This window comes from Hydractinia symbiolongicarpus, chromosome 7 (assembly GCF_029227915.1).
Source record: "Hydractinia symbiolongicarpus strain clone_291-10 chromosome 7, HSymV2.1, whole genome shotgun sequence".
NCBI lineage: Eukaryota > Metazoa > Cnidaria > Hydrozoa > Anthoathecata > Hydractiniidae > Hydractinia > Hydractinia symbiolongicarpus.
In genome coordinates this window covers 8,192,961-8,213,797 of record NC_079881.1, presented here as the reverse complement: position 1 = coordinate 8,213,797, position 20,837 = coordinate 8,192,961, and the positions used below count along the sequence as shown (strand labels likewise).

Here is a 20,837-nt window from a genome sequence, read left to right as displayed (position 1 = left end):
TGTAATATCATTAATTAATATTGTTCGAAAATTTGTTAGAGTGAAATCCCATCTTTATTTCTATATTTTATTTCTTCGTACCTTTCTCACCTTTGTCCATTAATAAAAATCAGATACAAAGTTACTCTACGGGCTAATTAAATACGCTATAATTAATCGTCATTGGCTAATTTTTAAAATAACGTCATTATTAGCCAATTGTGAGATAACATTACACTTTGAAACTATTTGAATTCTGGTTTTGTCAATCAACTACTCGATAAATCAGTTGAAACCAAACATTTTAAATAATTAATTTTTGCGGAAAATAATTTCACAATTGATTGGTCATATGCTATAAAATCAAAATCTCACAACTTATTAACCATTGATATAATTTAAACATATACAAAACAATTATCAATTCATCTTGCTCCACCCGGAACAAACCGCAAAAACATGTTTTGAACGGAAACAAGGAAGTAAACAAGAAAACTGTCCTTAAATTTTGACAAATTGGCACACAAAAAAGTATTTAGTGTTAACTTTAAAGAGATGATTCTGTTTCATATACAGTCTATATATTTCATATATACTCTATAAAAATATTTAAGATAAAACTAGACAGAATTTCCCCATCTTGGATTTTATATTTTGTTGACTCATGCATCCTATCATTGATGTACAATGTATTTTCTCGGGTTTCATTTATAATTTTATCCCCCACAAAATCTAGCTGTCTGTCAATCAGTTGAATTAGGCTACTTAAATAACAGCACTTTTGCGATTGTTACACCAGTTTGCAGCCTGAGACCTTTCAATCTAAGCTGTGCTAAGAACATGCTAAGAATAAAACCAGATGATTTTTACTCAAAAATATTTATGTTGAAACTATAAAACAATATATATACATATTAATATTTGATAATAAAAAACGCACAACCTCTGCTGCTGTTTGTAATACAAGATTTTATAGAATGTTACGAGCTCAAGCACTTATTAATCCAAACCGGTTTCCCGTTTTTTTTTCACTTCTTGATACCAGAGACGAAATAGAAGACCGAAAAGAGAAAAAGAAGTACTGGGAACGAGGATGTCAAACAGTACTTTTAATAATTATCCACATGTTGAAGCTGTGGGTCATAGATAGTAGATGAGTCAGTCTGAATGCGGTTTAAAATTGAATACACAACCCTATTTTCTTTTCCCCTTTTCATCATTTTTTCCCATCAACCGAACGTAAAAACGCAAGGGCGTGTCGATGTTCACCCTCGTTCCCAGGTCCTTTTGCCTTTTCTCATATCAAAAAGGCAAAAAACCCTGGGGACGAGTGTGTTGATGGTTATACAAACGGATGGATTGTTTTTGAAATAAAAAATACCGGGTACGAAGTTGATAACTCCAAGCATTTTTTTATTACGAAAATCACGTGTTTCTGACACATGTTGTTTTTGGAATGCTCTATTTAATAAAGCAATTAATTAGAGAGTATTAACAAAAATAACAATAGAGGCAACAGAAAAAACACGACGAATGGAAGCATGCTGCCGTTATGTTTAGAACTGAAAACGTGATTGCAACTGAAGTTGCGAATTTTTAGTCGTCTTTTAGCCATTCAAATTTACTTGTGTCTAATATCTTATTCTATCTCCACACTATTTCCTTAGGCCGGACATGTTTTAAAGTTATTCTGATTTTTATCAAATCTTGAACCTTAATTTTCATATAAAGGGTTTGTGTGAAAAAGCGTCTATTATATGAATATAAACAACAAATAAACCCCCATGTGGCAATTTTTTTTAACTTAGTAAACTTTAGCGTAACGCCACGTCATAAGAAAGTGACCCGTGATTTATGTGTCGAGGACTCACATAGTCACTCACACAAGCGTATTACAAAATAGGATTTTATTGACAACCTGTTGTCAAATTTTAGCATTGTCAGCAGTAAATTGTATGTGAAATTTGACAACATAGTTTTTATGATTTTTTTATCAATCAAATTTAACCGGACAGTAAGTTATTTCCCAGACCTCTTTTTCACTTTTCTTACAAAAAGCTCGAAAACGAACTTAGACTAACCAGCAAATATCTCGTGCATGAAAACATCGCATCTGTTTGCTACAATTAAAATACTGTTAGTGTCGCCTTCGTCCCCAGACCCCTTTGGGATGAACCTTGAAAGTACTTTCAAAGAGCTCTGTGAGCGAGAATAATTGTGTATATTGAGATGTGAAAAATGTGATATCTCTTTTATTAATTTGTCCAGTTATTAAATGGACTTATTCTGTCTCTTCTTTCAAATAGTGATCATCTTTTCTTGACGCGGATTAAGTTTTAGGAGACAAACAGTTAACCCTTTTAATTTATACGACAAAGAGTGATAATCGTAGGTTAATCTTTTTTTTTTTTAAGAAATACATTACTAGTAAAAACTGTTTACTTCAGCAGGTTTTTTTGAAATGATAAGAAACGAGTCATAGGCATTTAAATGGAGTACGAAATCTGTTTTGAGACTCCCATGACAATATAGTTTGATTAACAATTTCACTCAATGCACGGGTGACGAGCACGGTGTACTTTTACACCAAGCGTTTTTGTACCCCATTCTAGCTAGGATTGCAGTTAGCTAATGCACGGGCGACGAGCACGGTGTACTTTCACACCAAGCGTTTTGTACCCCATTCTATCTAGGACTGCCGTTCTATGATGAAAGGTAACACTTGATACCACTTTTATAATATTTGTCAGCTTTTGAAATTATACGATTAGATTCGTTTCTTAATTTACAATGGAGATGTTAAAAGATTGCTCAAACTGATTACATGTTTATGATATCAACTTACACGTAATGCTTCTTATAACATGTAAAAAATAAAAATATATATGTATATATAAAAGTAATAACAATTTGGTCAACTTTCCCAGAAAAGTTAATAATGCCTTAAATTCACCTACCTTACCGTCTCAGATCTTCAATATATCTCTTCCCATATATATTTCAAGCTATATTATTTGTCCTCGTTATCTTAATAAAAAGATTGATGTCAGAGAAATACAAATGACTAACGCATTAAAGAATGTGTTTATTTGTTGTGAAGACACTCTTTGCAATTATTACTAGATACAAACACACCCTGTGCAAAAAGGATTATAAAAAAATGCAAGTAATATTATTGACATCGTGACGTACAAATAGCAAAATGGGGACCGCGCATGCGCTTTTGCATAGCTTTCTTTGATGTTTTTAATACTTACATGTTTAGGGCTTTCGGCTAAGATTCTTGGTTAAAAACAATCGGTCTATTGTTTAAAACAATAGAGAAAAAAAGAATAATGACCAGCCTAGTTAGAGCTTATAAAGAAAGCGTGTGTTTATTTATATTCAAATGTCACAAAATAAAAATAAGCCTCAGTTTTATTCATAGTATTCTTAAAATTAAGCCTTTGTTTGATTTTCACCAACCTTATCCCCAGATGTTTTTGCCTCTTTGACATAGCGGCTTTGACATCAGGCAACAAACCCTGGGAACGAGGAAGAATTTTTACAAAAAGAATCCTTATAAAAAGCTTTTAAAATATAAATTACATCTTGTAAAGCCTATTCTCTGGATCTTGCATAAAGGAAATTCATTTTAACAAATTTAAAAACGGAAAATATTTCCACCCATTGGTGATTTTAGGTTTTTTTCCCATAAAAAATATATTCTTTTAGTATATTTCAAAGAGCATAAAAAAACGAGGCGATGCCTAAAAACAAAATCAAAAACAACAACAACTTTTTCATCATAATTTTCTTCTTCCTCCTTCTCCATTTCTTTTTTCACACAATTTCCAACGCAATTTTTTTAAGCGTTAGTTATCAGATAAAGAAAATTTATGAACACTGCTTCATAATTTAATAATGAGAGGTGAATATTTCTCAATACTTTTTAATTATCGACACAGTTTTCCTTTTGAACTAAATCTAAAAACTAAGTCTAAAATCTCCATTTGCGGGGACGAATTAGCTTTCCATGCTAAAGTGGTTTTTTTTTTGGTTGTTGGGCTTCTCACTTGTTTGCCATTTCTGTTTTGAATTTAAAGATAACATCGCCTCTCCGTCTATAAACAACTACACTCTTCTCCACACCTCCACTAACCCCCACACTCGATATTCTGAAGGAAGCCAATCTTTTTTTAATCATACAGAGTTTTTTTGAGCTCTGGTTCGAAGTGAACTTATATATTTCTTTTTTTTTTTCTTTTTGTGTTCCTAATATGTTACTTTTATATTCCTAGGTTTTCTAATGACGGAAAGCTTCAAGCCTTGGACTTCTTGTTTTTACATAAAAAAAATTCGAACTAAATTGCACAAACCTCTAACAATATATGAAAAACAAAAGTCCCGGGTTTGATTTATCCTGCCAACCTTATTTCTTTTAAGAATCATTCTTTTTTGTTTTTCAGAATATGCTTTATATAAATATCAGGTTTGGATTTTAGGTTGAAAGAGATGGTCTATTGTTTAGCACGATAGACAAGAATAATGACCTGCCTTGTAACCCAGATCTCTCATTTGCACGAGTGTCATAGACATTAGACAGATTATTCTATATCCGCAAGCAAATCCGCCTATTGAATAATAAAACAGACATTGCACGCCCTCTCTTGTTGAATATCTACGACACTGCACTCTTCTTGTCCAACACTGCGCAGTTTTTATGGAAACTTTTTGCACTTTTTGTCCAACACTTCGTACTTAAATATATAATTAAATTAAATATATATTCATATTAAAGAAGAACTACTTTGTTCATCACTAACATAATGCCTGGCAGTGAGCGGGAGTGTCAAAGTAGTTTTTCTTCAATATGGATTACACGCATTATCCTCGCCGTCATGATCAGAGGTCTGATCGGGGTGAAGCATTCTCTGTTGAGAATTAAATACTGATGTGCTATGATAAATATTCATCTATGCAAATATATATTATAAAAACAATATACACACGGGGCAGTCATAAGACAGACAGAATACGGCTTTTGAGAGACATACACCACTATCTTGCCCTTACCTTTTATTCGCAATGCAATGAAAAAAGAGAAAACTTCGAAGTTGCTTTTTTAAAGGTTAAATTGTAGTTATTTAAAAAAATTATTTTAACATGGCTGTAGCTGCCGGAGAAGAGCATAAAATAAATCTTTGAAGAATCTACTAATTTAGAGTCCGTTGCCTATTATAAATAAAGACTAAGGAGATCGTTAAGACTATTTTAAAGCCAACCTCGTCCACAGGGCTTTTTGTCTCTCATCGGCGCTGCGCTTATGTTCGTCTTGCCGTCTGATATGCAGAAAGAGACACCAGGCCCTTGGATCGAGGTTGTTTAACAGCAAATTCATGTTGATGTTGGAACTTGTTGTTCACACACGGTAACTTGATGTACCAGACAAAAACATAAAAAGTCGTAAATTCTTCGTGAACTCTCAGAAAATCTACGGGGACTTACGAGGCTTTTCGACAAGAAGGCGAAATTCTACAGAGAAGTATTTTGAAAAAACGAGAAATGTTTTAAAAAGACGCAAAGTGCTGACTCTGTTTTTATAACCTACCTTTATTGATGACAATATTTATTTATTATCGCCTGTTACTTTATAAACATCAAGCAGCTACACAACACACAAAAAACCTACGTGAAGTTAAACGTGACATTTGGCGGTATTAATCTTTTTCTTGATGCTTCTCTTAAGAAGATACGCTGTTAATAAACGCTGCGGTCGGAAGTAGGCACAAAAGAAAATATCACAGTCAACATTATGGCTTGTGCTTGCATGGATAACAGGCAAATATTGTTATCGGTGTTCTGCCATGTATACTGTCACATCGTGCATTGTTGGTACGCGTCATACCATGACGTTTCGAATAAACGCCTGCAGAGGGCGTCTATTCGAAGGGCGTTTAAAGGAGAGGGCGTTTAAGAACTAATTTAACAAATTTTGTTAAAACATAATTTGATGGCCTTTTTTTCTCAATTTTTAATATCGTTTTTTATGTAGGCTAATTCAAGGTAGATAACCTCCTTCGAAAATAGCTAGTGTAGATACTTGCCCGAAAAAGGAAAAAATCCAAATTTCATAACAAAAAAAAGTAACATTAAGTTTTATTTGAACTAAAAATAAGCAGTATTACTAAAAAATATATATTATAGCTATAAATAAACGTGCGGATATGTGCTTTATAATTTCAAGATTCCAGGCTTAATTCCGAGAGTTTCCAATTTGCGGTATGTGTGACACACATGGGGCAAGCTGCTCTGTACAGTAACAACTTAAAAGCTGATTAGGGAACGTTCATTGTTAAAAGCAAATAGCTGGTGTACTGGTGCAATCAAACAGAGAATATTCAAAAATATAGTGTGTATATTAATTTATTTTTATTTTTATTTTTTTTATATTCTAAAATTGTACTTGTTTGTGTTTCAATTTATTACTCGGTGGGATCAAGTTCTTTTTCATTCTTCACGTGACCTTTGTTTATGAAGGGATTTTTTAGTGCATGGATAGCCATCATCACGTGATAGGTATAAATAGAATATTTCATATGAAATTCTTGCAGCTTTTCTTTCGATTCTGGTTTAGCAATGACATCTTTCAGAGCTTTTGTAAGTCCAGCTGTGTGATATACATGTCTAAATATAAATTGAACTCGTCACATAACGGTGTTAACATAGGCTAAAGTTGAATTTAACCGGTTTTCACTTAGCCCGTATTATGGTATTTCCCGATTTTAGATAGGACCTGTATTTAGTGAACCCGGTGTAAAACTGGAGATTGTATTTTAGGCTGGGGCGCCCCCCAGTATTAAGTTTAAAGTCGGCGCAAAAATGGCCAATAAAGTATTTTATGTAATTGTTTATACGTAGATCTACGCAGACCGTGCTTCATTAAAATAATAGTCAACAGCTTATACGTAGCGTAAGGCTAGAATTTGAAAAGACATCAAATACGCAGCAATAACAACTGAAGTACTTAGTAGTTTAGCTGCATGCAAAATTTTTCCCGCCATTTAACACGAAAGCTCCCTTATTTTCTACTTCAATAAGCTAAAGGTCATATAAGTTAAGTATATTTATAATAATTTAAGGTACAGCGCAACCTCGTCTTCAGGAAATGTTTTATCTTTTCTGACATCCAGGATGGCGATATGTTCGCCGTCCCGATGTCACAAAAGATACAAGATATTCTGGGGACAAGGTTGGGTAATACGATGAGTTACCTGGTCAGTGGTTCTCCAGGTATATCTTCTGACGTCACAAACGTTCTTTCAAAGAGCATCATTTGGTCATTTGCTGCGCGTACCGCAAGAACACTAAAAAAGAAGAAATTTTAAGTTTAAACTGCAGTCGGATGAAATGTTTTGCAAGCTACTGTAAAATAGAAGACATTCTTTTAGCTGGCAGCTCTCTTTAGCAGATACGTTGTCTAGGAAAGGTCAAATGAAGGTCAAAGTTTTATAACAAACGTAGCGGACACTTTATTTTGGACACCTCTCTATAGCGGATGTTAGTTCAAGAAGGGCCCATTTTGCATTACGCTCTAGAATTGACCTCATCTATACCGAACACGCCCAAGATGGGTCATACACAACAATTCTTGTCAGAAATTTGGTTATGTTTTGCCTTAAGACCACATCTATACCGAACACGCACAAGATGAGTCATATACTACAATTCTTGTCAGAAGTTTGTTTATATTTTGCTTTAAAACCTCATCTATACCGAACACGGCCAAGATGGGTCATATACAACAACTCTGTCAGAAGTTTGTTTATATTTTGCCTTAAGGCAATGTTTTGAATTAAATTGGTGTCCGACAAAACAAAGCAAAATGTTTCTAAAATATCCAATTTGTTTTACTTTTTTAAACAAAAGATAGCATATTCACAACATATTGTCTTTAGGCTCTTTTTTCTTGCAAATTCAACCTTTTTACTTACTTTTTGGTTGATTTAATTTAAGGGCAGACAATTTCGCGTTTTTGGTATTTTTGATCCTTTTTCGCGAACGTTTTTTCACGCGAAAAAAACTTTTTTCTTTGAAATTTGTTTCGAAAACCGCGAAACGCGAAAGTTGTTTAGGTCCCGATGGTATCCGTTATAGAGGTGTCATTGTAGCTTAATAGAAGTCCTCTATGTTTACCATATAAGGAGTGCAATGAATCATATATGGAATAGAGAATTCCATATAGGGATACCTACAAGAAGCACGAAATATCATATAAAGAGTACAAAACACCGTACAAGGTGCACAAACACACCAGTTAAGGTGTACAAGAACCCATATAAGTAGTACAGGACACCATATAAGTAGTACAAGACACCATAAAAGGAGTACAAAAACCCATAAAAGGAGCATCAAGCGACAGCAATACATACTTTTCTTTGTCTAAATCTTGCAAGCGATTGTGGAAATCTCGAGTGGCGCCTTTTAGTTCGGTCACTGTCTTCAACAATAAAGCTACAACAAATAAAATATATCATTGATTAACCTTGAAACTTACGCACAACTTAGTTACCAGTTCTTTACCAGATCAGATATTTCATACTCACTGTAGTTACACTGCGATTCCAAATTCTTTTTTTTAACCAAATCAGCCATTTCTTTAACTCGATAAAACAAACTGTCACTGTATCGAATGAAGTTAAACGGAAGTAGAGTTGTGTCAGCGAGCAAAAGAATGACTTGTGTCCAGATCTTTGCAATAGTCACGTGATAGCGAAAATCAGGATCGACAAATCTTTTCATCCATTCAATGTTATCGTGTATAGTGTGGTAAACTGGATAATTGAATACGCCCATATCTTTCTAAAAAATAATATTTCATGTGAGCATGGTCACACGTACTATAAAACTATTTAAAAGAAACATATACGCGAAAACTTATATTACTTATGTTAACACTTTCTGAGTCAATCTCGTCATCAGGGCTCTTCTACGAATATAATATGCCGACCTAACAACTACAATATAGGCGCAAAAGATTTCTGGGGACGAGGTAATTCCTAATTTTTTTCTTATAGTAAAAAAAAATTAAAAGGGGATGGGTAGTGTAGCTGGTCATTTAGAAGCAATAGCATGAGGTTTTAAAGTGTTGACTGCAAACAAAACAAAACAAATAAAACCTTTTATACTTTAAGTTTTGTATTTTACAATCTTAAAAATTCCATACTCGTTGCTTTTCGACTAGCTATTGGAAAACAAAAATATTTGTGTTTGTTTACTCAGTTACGCTAGCATTCAAAGCAAAATCAAGCTTTTTAATGACACTTGCCGTCGCATGAAACTCTGACGTGACTTTTGACGTATGGCTTTTAGAGAAAGGAAGATCTTGGAAATTATAATGCTGTTTATATCCGTTGTCGTTTGTATGTTTTCTCTTTCTATATATTCTCTTCGGCTGGCTATTCCTTACAAGTTGTTTCGATTTATAAAGGATATGACCTTTGCGTTGGCTATAGGATGTTGTTTATATAAATAAAAAAGCATTTGTCAACCTCGACTCCAGGGCCTGTACGTTCTCATACACGTTTCATCCTTATATTTAAAAACGCTACAGGCCCTGGGATTGAGGTTGACCGTGTGTGAAAATTCATTTTACAAAAAGAAAAAATTCTTGTGTGTTGTTAGGCATTTTATTCCCAGAATCTTTAAAAATGTTTTTCGACATTTTGGTTAGTTTTCTTGAAGGAAGCTGTTTCTTATAATGTCTGTACTTGTGTCATCGCCAATTTTATTTTTTATCTCTCTATAATAATAGCCGTCGTCTGTCTGTCTATGCGCGGACCCCGCTGAGTTAGAGAATGATGTTACGGAAACACGAATATCAAATGCGATATATTTTTATCCGCTTTGTTGCGACGGGTTAATTTAAAGGACGGGCGAACCCGTGGATTTTTCCACGGGCAACAACTAGTCTATATTATAATACCCGTATACGTCTGTCTGTCTGTGTGTCCGCGAAAGCCGTGTCCAGTAACGGAAACACGAAATTTCTAAAATGCGCATGAATACCAAATGCGATATATTTTTGTCCACTTTGTTGCAACGGGTAAATATAAAGGACGGGCGAACCCGTGGATTTTTCCACAGGCTAGTCTCTTTAATAATAGCCGTCGTCTGTCTGTCTGTGTGTCCGCCAAAGCCGTGTCTTGCAACGGAAACACGAAATTTTTAAAATGCGCACCAATACCAAATGCGATATATTTTTGTCCGCTTTGTTGCGACGGGTAAATTTAAAGGACGAGCGAACGCGACGGGCGACCCCGTGGATTTTTCCACGGGTTAACGACTATCTCTTTAATAATAGCCGTCGTCTGTCTGTGTGTCCGCGAAAGCGGCGTCCCGTAACGGAAACACGAAATGCGATATATAAAAGACGGGCGACGCCGTGGATTTTTCCACCGGTAACGACTAGTCTCTTTAATAAAAGCCGTCGTCTGCCTGTCCGTCTGTCACGCAAAAATGGTAGCTTAGCTGCGCAAGTAGCAAGACGCACGATGTGCGGTATAAAAAGGACGGGTAAACCCGTGGATTTTTCCTACGGGCTAACGACTAGTCTATATAATAATACGCCAGTTTTGTGTGTCTGTAACAGGCAAATTAGATGTGTTGTTTTTCCTAAGGGAATGGCCGCGGTATTATGTCACTTTTGCTCAACATTTATTTTTTTTCTGTGTTGTGTGTGCTTTTTCAAATTGATTTAAAATTTTTGTTTTAAAAAAGTCACAGTTAATTTATTTTATTGTTCTCATAAAAACTTTTGTGTAACGATGTAAACTTTATTACACATTTGGTTTTCCCGCTTAAATAAAATTACCAACAAAACGTTTTGACGAAAAGAACAATGAATTTCGCTAGTTTGGCTAAAACAAATCATGTGATAAAATAAAGTGATTTCATTAGTTAGAAATTTTATTGCATGCGAATTTAAATTTACCGTGACGGGAGCTTTGTTATAAATTGTTATACGAGCAAAGTCACAGGCAATTAACGTTATTATTATAGTTGTCAATTTCGGTCAAAAGTTTTTATTCTTTGCGTCTTTAAAATGAAACTGACAACAAATGATTTTGTGATGAGAAACATAGAATAAATTTTAAATGTTTTTGAGTGGATATCTCCACGGGGTTTCGTGTAAAGCGAACGAATAAAATAAATTAAGTGGATTATTTCACGGGTTTAAATAACTAGTTTTATTAATATTTGAGTAGTTTTATTAATATTTGAGTAGTTTTTGTTCTGTAAAACGTTATAATTAAAAGAACACTTTGAAAATTCAGCATGGGATTATTGTTGATCAGAAAAGTTGTTCTGAAAGAAAACGATTTTGTTTTTTGAATTACTAAACGATTTGACCATGTTATAAAACTTTTATTTACCTCTTCTTTAATAATTAATTTAATAATTAGGACCGGCCGCACTTATCGGGGGCAGGGACGCACCTATGCCGGGCCACTCATTAGATTAACGTTTTGGCTCCAAAGATTTATCTTAATTGATTGATTAATTGATTTTTACTTACTGTATTGAACATATATCTAAAGTCCATAGATGGAATCCCAAGATCAGCGTAAAAAGGCATGTAATCGCTCCCTTCTCTAAACATGCGCACTCTAAAGAAGAAAGAAGTTTTTGATTATCTGCAAGCATACTTAACCGCAATGGATTTTAAATTAGGCAGTGCAGGTGAGCTGCGTAATATACATAACAATATTTGGCAAAGTGGACACGTACTTAGGTTCTTTTCTTTTGTCTTCTTTATCTTTCTTATGTTTTCGCACCCAAACATCGTATAAGTTTTCTTTGCTGTCCGGATCTTTAAACTGCGAAAAAGTACATAAATTGATAAAAAAAATAGAAATAAAATGAACAAATAGATAAATAATGACAATTAAAACAATAAAAGGATGATGATATTAAAAAAGTAGAAGTGTCACCAAAGGACACCTTATTGATTCCGTTACATTTAATTTAAACAAAGCAAAATTTCGTTGTGCTTTTCCAGGAGAAGAAAAATACTTACTCTCTTTGCAGCTTCGAAAAATGTATCGACGAGTTCTGGAGTAGATTTTAATTCAATAGTGTGATTGCCTATGGAGTGTAGTATTTTAGTTAATGATGGTGTTTAATATTATTTTTTATTTCAAAAAAACTTATAAACTGTCGCAAATTAAAAGATCTAAATTTTGCAATAATAATTTTGGCCGAATTATTTTTTTTTTATATTTTCGACTACGGATGCACTTTTCTTCAATTTCTTAAATTCGCGAAAGTTTCTTTCTTTATTTCAAAGCAAGTAAACACATTCATAAATTCACGTGCTATCACTCTATCGAGGTTAACTTCAAAAATACCTTGCACCGCGGTATCAACATTGATATAAGCCACCGCTTGATGGGAAAGAATCTTTGCATTTTCCTGGAAAAAAAGTTGCTCAAAATTTATGACGTAAATTATTTGCGAAATACATCGCAATTTAGTTGCCCTTATGCATCCTTGTTCGCAGAAATTTTGGCTTTTACATATAAGAGAAGACGAAAAAATATCAAAAAGTCAAAAATCCCTGGAAAGAAGGCCGGCCCCTGTGCTATCGAGAAAATAAACAAACAAACAAACAAGACCCACTTTTGGGTCTTGTTTGTTTGTTTATCTATTCTGTTTTTCTATCATATTCCTTGAATCTGTGCATTCCTTCCGAGTGTAACCTTACATTAATATACGTAATACAGAAAGACTTATGACACTTACTTCCGTCCATTCAGTTGATCCAATCAATCCATATTCCTCAGCATCCCAACTGCAAAGCATTATGGTGCGCCTAGGTCTCCAACCTGAAGCACCAAATGTTTCTATTAACCAAAAAAACAAACAATGTATGTATGTAGATTAAGAAACGTTGTTTAACCTTTTGCTTTTAATTCTCCTAATGCGCGTGCTACTTCAACCATAACAGCTGTACCAGACGACGGATCTGCAGCCCCGTATGTCCATGCATCTCTGTGGTTTCCAACGATAATTACCCGATCTAAACATGATACGCAAAAGCAGATTCATAATTCGTGTTAAGTTTTGTACCTATATCTTATTTTATTATATTCTCTGCATAATATATGTCGTGAAATTATACCCAATACTTTATTGGGATAAATTTGTGCGAGACATACTTTCACCGATCAGCCTATTTTCGATTTTTGACAGGTAATAATTTGTGGCCAAAAAAACGGGAAGACAAGCTAATCATAGACATGGGAACAAGATAGTACATATATATATACATACAGTACACAATAAAAAAAATCGACGAAATACCTTGTCCTTCCAAATTTCACAACATAAGATAAACAATTTATAGTTACTCAAAAGAGTGCCCAGGGCGTCAATTCAAGAAGGGTGGAGGCGTTTACTTAAATAAATGCAGTAATTAAATTAGATTTCAAAGTTGCAAACCTGGTTCTAAATCACCTTTGATACACCCAATCACATTCTTTATATCCCGAACCTCTTTAGATACATTGACTTCGACTTTTACTTTTCTAGATAAAGGACATGGGAATATCATATAGCAGACGCTCTAATAAGTCAGGCAGTACAAAAATAGCCGTATTTGGACAATAAACCAGTATTAATTTGACAGATACCGAAAAATGACATGTTTTTTGTACCTATGATCTTTGGATGTGACGTTATAAGTCATGTTCAAGCCTCCACTCCAAATTTCGTCAGGCGGGGACTTGCCGTTTAGAGTTCTAATACATAAAAAATAGATAGATACTCTCCGACGTACATATATAAGTAGTATTTATTGCAAGGGTCCCCAGGGTTTGTTGCCTGATGTCAAAGTCGCTAGCGCTTACTTGACCAAGGCAAGAACCCCTGGGGACGAGGTTGCGTTTATCTAATGTTTGGAATGGGCTCCATTTAAGGAAAATATGAAATATAATAGTTCTGGCGGAAAATATATTCACTTAGTGAGGTAATTGTATTGCAACTTTTTAAATTTCTGAATTTCTAAGTGAGTCAACATGTAAGAAAATTAATTTGCAAAAAGAATACGTACTTTAGTAATTTTTCAGCGTCAGCATAGCCGATAGGTTGAACAGGTACTTTTGGAAAATACTTTACTTCTTCGACTGGACGTTGATATAAACCCTCTAAAAAGAAAAAAGAAAACGACCCATGCAATTGAAGGTCACGTGACGTCAACATATTGGTTCGAACGTCAACACATAGCTTCGACCGCCAACACATTGCTTCGAACGTCAACACATTGCTTCGAACGTCAACACATTGCTTCGAACGTCAACACATTGCTTCGAACGTCAACACATTACTTCGAACGTCAACACATTGCTTCGAACGTCAACACATTGCTTTGAACGTCAACACATTGCTTGGAACGTCAACACATTGCTTGGAACGTCAACACATTGCTTCGAACGTCAACATATTGCTTCGAACGTCAACATATTGCTTCAAACGTCAACATATTGCTTCGAACGTCAACATATTGCTTCAAACGTCAACATATTGCTTCAAACGTCAACATATTGCTTCAAACGTCAACATATTGCTTCGAACGTCAACACATTGCTTGGAACGTCAACACATTGCTTCGAACGTCAACACATTGCTTCGAACGTCAACATATTGCTTCGAACGTCAACATATTGCTTCGACCGTCAACACTTTGGGTTAAACATCGACCTCCACAAAAAATTATTTAAGGAGACCAAATTTTGAAGTAAATACTACCTTAAGTTGATCAAATGACTATTTATTGTGAAGGCAAAAAGTACATTTCGCGAAGATTAATTTTTACGAGTCGGACTATATTGAAGATATCTCGCGAATATTTTTAAGTATAGACGATTGCTAGATTTTTTGCAACTATTTTTCCAAATTTAGCATTCTGCATTTCCCTTACAAGCATAAGAAGCGATATGTTGATACAAAGATACACAATATCGTTGAAGAACTGCACTTTCGGCCCAAAGAGGAGATTTATCATGGGTGCGTTTCTTGGAAAAATCCCGAATATTCAGGCCAAGGATCTTTATCACAAAAACGTTGCAAAGATATTGACGAAAGATTAATTTAAGCGAATTGACATTTCTGAGACTTTTCGCGCGGATAAATGTTATCGAATACCTTATCGGGGAAAAAAAGTCGGGGGGAAATTTCGTCGGGTTAAAATTTAGTCGGGGAAAAATTAAGTCACTTTTGAAAAATAAGTCACTTTTCCCCGATTAATTTTTCTAAACTCGCGAAAATTAATGCTCGAAAAAATAAATCAACTTAAGGTATCTAGTCCGTTCTGACATTGGGAACGTCTTGGGAACAAGATTGAAGTAAAATATGTAAACACTGCACGAAAACCATATAATGGCATTCATTTACTTTTTATTTTCGTATAACAAAGGTAGACTTACTCACGGCGGGATATCCTCTTGTTAGGGGATCTCCTCTCATACGCAACAATGTTCCTCGTTGGACACCATCGGGTGGAAGGTACCACGAGTCTGGGTAAGAGACACCAGTCGGGCTGTATGTGACTGGATCAGAAAAAAGAATAACCCCTTTTACTTTCCAGGCTTCGGCATACTTTATCTGAAATAAAAGAATATATATAATGCATATTTTTTATAAACTTTTATTTCCAACTGTACTGTTATGGTTATAGCCAACTTTTTTCTAAGACCCAACCAGCTTCCAAATAATTTTTAACTGACTTCCAAGTAATTTCCCATTACCTTCTAACTAACGTATAACTAACATCTGGTCAACTTCGAACTAAGTTGCAGATAAGTTCTATTTAACCTCTCATTAAATTCCAACTAACTTCCAACTATTTTCCAACTAACATTTAACTAACTTTCAGATAACTTCCAACTAACTTTCAGATAACTGCTAACTTACTTCCAACTAACTTCTAATTAACTTTAGGATAATTGATCATCGCACTAACTTCGAAGTAACTTCGAAGTAACTTCGAAATGATCTCTAGCTAACTATAACTAATTTAAAACAAGCTTTTTAGTTGCTTTTTTTCCCGATGAGTTGATAACATGTATCTGCTCTAAATTAAAGTTCAAGCACAAAGACCTCGCAACGACTTTTGCAAGGGTAAAACCTCGAGTATCTAAAAAATGATTTCGCTTTGAAGGATATAATATTAGAAATTTGTGCTCACAAGGAGGACCTATTTCACTTTCACAATACCTTTTATGGCTTCCAGGGTTGCCTTAAGTAAAAGAAGCGACGCGCTGGCTATCATGGTTGTGTCGAAGAAATGGACGACACTGTTTGTAATTGTTACGTGGAGGAAATTATACCCACCGTCCCGGGATAAAACACGCTTAGTATCATAGTTACCTTAAGGTACCCTTTTGTATGCTTTCTATCTAGACGTGGAATGATTTTAAATACTTTCTACACCTGAATACCTTCTTATTTCTTGAAATCACACCATATCGTATCAACACGATTTTGTCCTCAACATCAACATCCATTTTTTTGAGTTTTCCAAAATCTTCTTCAGTGCCAAAATTAGCATACACCATCTCTCCCTATGTCAAGAATAAACATACATACACCCCAACTGCTTGCTTTTGATCTTTAAAAGATAAAATTTAGTTATGTTCTTAACATTCGCGTAATTTATATCACACTGGGGATAATTAAATGAATTTAGGGACTTTAGAGCAAATAATCTCGCAAAAACCAGGGACAACCTGCAAGGGCTTATAACAAAGGTTTCAATCATCCTTGTCCCCAGGGTTTGTTGTCTATGTCAAAGCCGCTAGCGCTTACTTGACGGGTTTTTTCGCCGCTGGTGGTCTTGATATGGAAAAAGCCCCTGGGGACGAAGTTGGGTTTTTCTATGTTTGATTTATGCAACACTCTGAACAAACAAATTCATTTGGATTTTAAGCGAAAGGAACGTTACAAAAGAACGAAACACAAGACAGGTCGACAATTTAAAAACAAACCTCAGCCGTTGTGGAACTTGTGTAGGCAAGAAAGGGTGGGTAAACCGGATTGGGGGTGTTTTTCTCAAATTTGTCCAACTTTTGTTCAACGACAGTTATCTTTTGTGTTTCTTCTCCATTCGTATCAAATAAAGTTAGATTACCTAAACACAAAAACCTTTTATATTATTGTCTTCGTTCCCGTTGCTGTTATGGTTACTGTCGCCGTCGGCGTCGTCATATACGTCGTCAACTAACCTGGCGCTTCGGGATAGGACAGTAAAACGCTGTACGGTTTTATATGGACATTATCAAAAAGATATTTTCGAAATTTGTGTGCTATCCATTCGGCTTGCTCAGATCCTTCATGTGTTCCTGCCAAATGTGAATTAGATGCTAAATATCTAAATAATAAAAAAGGCTACCATTTTTATTCAATTCGCGCCATCGTTTTAAACACAGCCTGTGGAGCATATGTAGACAAAAGAATAATTATCTTTCGAAGCAATTAACCATTAATCTCTTTAGTAATAGCTGTATTCCGTCTGTCTGTTTGTGCGCGAGAAAACAAACGTGTTACGCAAACACGAAATGCGATAAATAAAGGACGGGTGAACCCCTTGATTTATCCACGTGCTACCGATAGTCCATCTTATAATGCCAGTATGCTTTGTCTGTCACGCAAAATGATAACCACAGTAGCTTGACACACAAAATGCACGGGCGACGGGCGAACCCGTGGATGTATCCACGGGCTACCGACTGGTACCAAAAATATTACGTTACGTTACAATACGTTGCATTTCTTATTGAAAATTAAGAAGGTTTTTGTTCAAATACAAACTGCCATTTATGAATTTTAACATGATGTTCCTAATCTTCCAGTTTATAAGAGAAAGAGAGTAAAAAACTACTCAATAGAAATTTTTTGTACTTTACATTATATTCATTTAGTTTATGTCTCTAAACATAATGATTACAGTCGAGTATTAAGCCTGCTGGCGTCATCACTTTGGTGGAGGGCGCTGTTGAGTACTTGAAATGGAAGGACGGAGGAATTGCTTTTTAATGATACTTAAATTACTCCGTAAAAGACAGGCGTCAATGTCAAAAAAACTTAAAGAGTTAATAAAACTAACTAAGAAACGGTGCCAATTTGCTGAAATATACTGCAATGTGTGACGAAGAATTTTACCACGTAAAGCAAAAAATGAAACAGTTGCGAAAGCTAGTAAAAAGTAAATAAAATCATTGAAAAACAAAATTCCTTGCTACCTAAAATTATTTTATCCATCTAAAAAGGACTGACCAATAAATATAAAATTATGACTGTTGAATATTTTGCAGACCAGATATCTAACCTCGTCCCGAGAGTGTTGCTTGATGTCAAAGCCGACATTGGGACGGCGATACGAGCAACATATCTCTATTATAATAGCCGTATTCCGTCTGTCTGTCTCTGCGCGGACCCCCCGCTGAGTTAGAAAATGATGTTACGGAAACACGAATATCAAATGCGATATATTTTTATCCACTTTGTTGCGACGGGTAAATATAAAGGACGGGCGAACCCGTGGATTTTTCCACGGGCAACGACTATCTCTATAATAATAGCCGTATTCCGTCTGTCTGTCTCTGCGCGGACCCCCCGCCAATTTAGAAAATGATGTTACGGAAACACGAATATCAAATGCGATATATTTTTATCCACTTTGTTGCGACGGGTAAATATAAAGGACGGGCGAACCCGTGGATTTTTCCACGGGCAACGACTAGTCTCTATAATAATAGCCGTATTCCGTCTGTCTGTCTCTGCGCGGACCCCCCGCTGAGTTACAAAATGATGTTACGGAAACACGAATATCAAATGCGATATACTTTTATCCGCTTTGTTGCGAAGGGTAAATATAAAGGACGGGCGAACCCGTGGATTTTTCCACGGGCAACGACTAGTCTCCATAATAATAGCCGTCGTCTGTTGGGCGACCCGTAGATTTTTCTAAATATATTGACGACTAATTTTTTTACTTTAGTAATTAAAAACGACTTTTTTACTTGGTGAGTATTTTACACGAGCTTGCGTTTGCTTTTTCGTCTGTTTTATGAATCTGCTGACCAAGACTTTATAATGCACTTTTTCTTATCTGTCACCATAGAGATATAAACAAATCTCTTAATGCATATTTCAAGGAAATTATTTTCGTCGTTTTAAGTCGTTTATTCTTCTTCTTTTTTAAAAAACGATCATGGAAGGGTCTAAAATGTTGGAAATGAGGTTGATAAGTAACTCAACCCTAGTAAAACATAAGAACATTCTTACATAAGATTTTTCTCGATGTTTTCAGCATATAACTCATCTGCAACCTGGGTATGATATTCCAATCTCTCGTCCTCGGTTAAAACAGGATGTTCTTTATGCCTTTCACGAAGCGGTTTTTTTGCATTCTCGCGATCATTATTTGGATCGTCCTTCTCATCACTGTCCACGTCAGAAAAGGACGATCGCCTTTCCCTTTTATGAGATTGTTTACTAAATCTGATACTGCCTTCACCCGTATCGACTTTGACTAAGGTTATTTTATAATTCATATTAACGTATATCACCAAGGAAACAGCTAATAAAACGCATAATGATAAAAACCAGAATAAAAATTTCCAAGTATTACTTTTATTAATGTTAAGTCTTTCTTTTATATGAATTTGTGAAGCAAAAACTTTTTCTTCGTTATTTCTAGTATCTTCCACTTCACTCATTTCGGTATCATGTGCTTGTTTCAATCAGGTAAAAGTGATACGTTCCCCAGAAAAAGAAAGAATTATCACTTCATTGGTATTGACTCTCTTTGTGGTGGTTGGCTTCAACAGATTTTATTAACCCTTTTGATGTTTATATTTTATGAATTAATGTCTGTATATATGGAATCATGCGGCATGGAAATCATACCGCAAAAATCTACACGGTTCAATACCCTTATAACGTCGTTACTATGGTACTTGCTTTTTTTAACAGGCTATTAAAAGGCTGCTATATGGTATTTGTATTTTAAAAACGTATATAGATAACATTTTCATATACCAAGCTTGATTTGTTATTTGTTGACCTCTTGTACAAAATTTATTGAGCATACTTGATAATATTTTTGTCAGACCTTCCAAAAAACAAAAGATTGCTGCACGAGAGGAACTTGTTCTCAAAACAAACAAGTAAACAAAAAAAAAAACATGCATAAATTATCCAATCTCGTCCCCAGAGCTTCTTTTTCGCTCTTTGATATGCTTCTTAAGCGCCAGCATGCATATCCAGAAAGCGAAAAAGGAGCTCTGGGAACGATATTGATAAATTATTTGGCAAGGTTTTTTGTGTAATACTTCATATATAATGACTTTTCGCCTTACTGCACACACGAGAAAGTTTTTAAGTTACAGATCCTAAAGAAATTAAATTATGCGGAGAAATATTTTCTGTATGATATTTTATGATTAATTTAATATATTGCACAACAAATTTTAGCGATTAAAACATTTTTATGCAAATTACCGAAAAAATAAATGTGGCATTATTATTTACAATTCAAGCACCGGTCCGTTGCAGAGTTTAAATTTAAAATAAAATGCCAAAATAAATTCGGCATTAATATCTTCCCGCTAAAATTATTTTCCTTCGGGTACATTTTTATTAATTTGATATCATATATTATATTATAGATATTAAGTAGATATACAATAGGTAAACATAGGTTATTGAGATTTATTAACCCGAGGTGATTTATATTCAACGACGCGCAGCGGAGTTGAATATAATATCACCGAGGGTTAATAAATCCAATAACCTATGTTTACCTATTGTATATATGT

At 34.8% G+C, this 20,837-nt stretch overlaps 1 protein-coding gene across 1 annotated transcript; it reads right to left on the bottom strand.

The window, feature by feature from the left end:
- Positions 1-6,105: 6,105 nt before the first annotated feature.
- LOC130649188 (N-acetylated-alpha-linked acidic dipeptidase 2-like) lies at positions 6,106-19,909 on the bottom strand. The gene is made up of 18 exons (XM_057455430.1): positions 19,303-19,909; positions 17,241-17,386; positions 17,004-17,146; positions 16,458-16,580; positions 15,444-15,621; positions 14,072-14,165; positions 13,677-13,760; positions 13,462-13,547; positions 12,920-13,039; positions 12,763-12,845; positions 12,369-12,432; positions 12,038-12,105; positions 11,749-11,837; positions 11,537-11,627; positions 8,565-8,820; positions 8,391-8,472; positions 7,233-7,325; positions 6,106-6,645 (listed from the first exon to the last, which is right to left on the bottom strand). Exons 1-18 carry the CDS (start codon positions 19,734-19,736, stop codon positions 6,444-6,446), a joined length of 2,436 nt encoding a protein of 811 aa, XP_057311413.1. The 5' UTR covers positions 19,737-19,909; the 3' UTR covers positions 6,106-6,443.
- Positions 19,910-20,837: the final 928 nt, after the last annotated feature.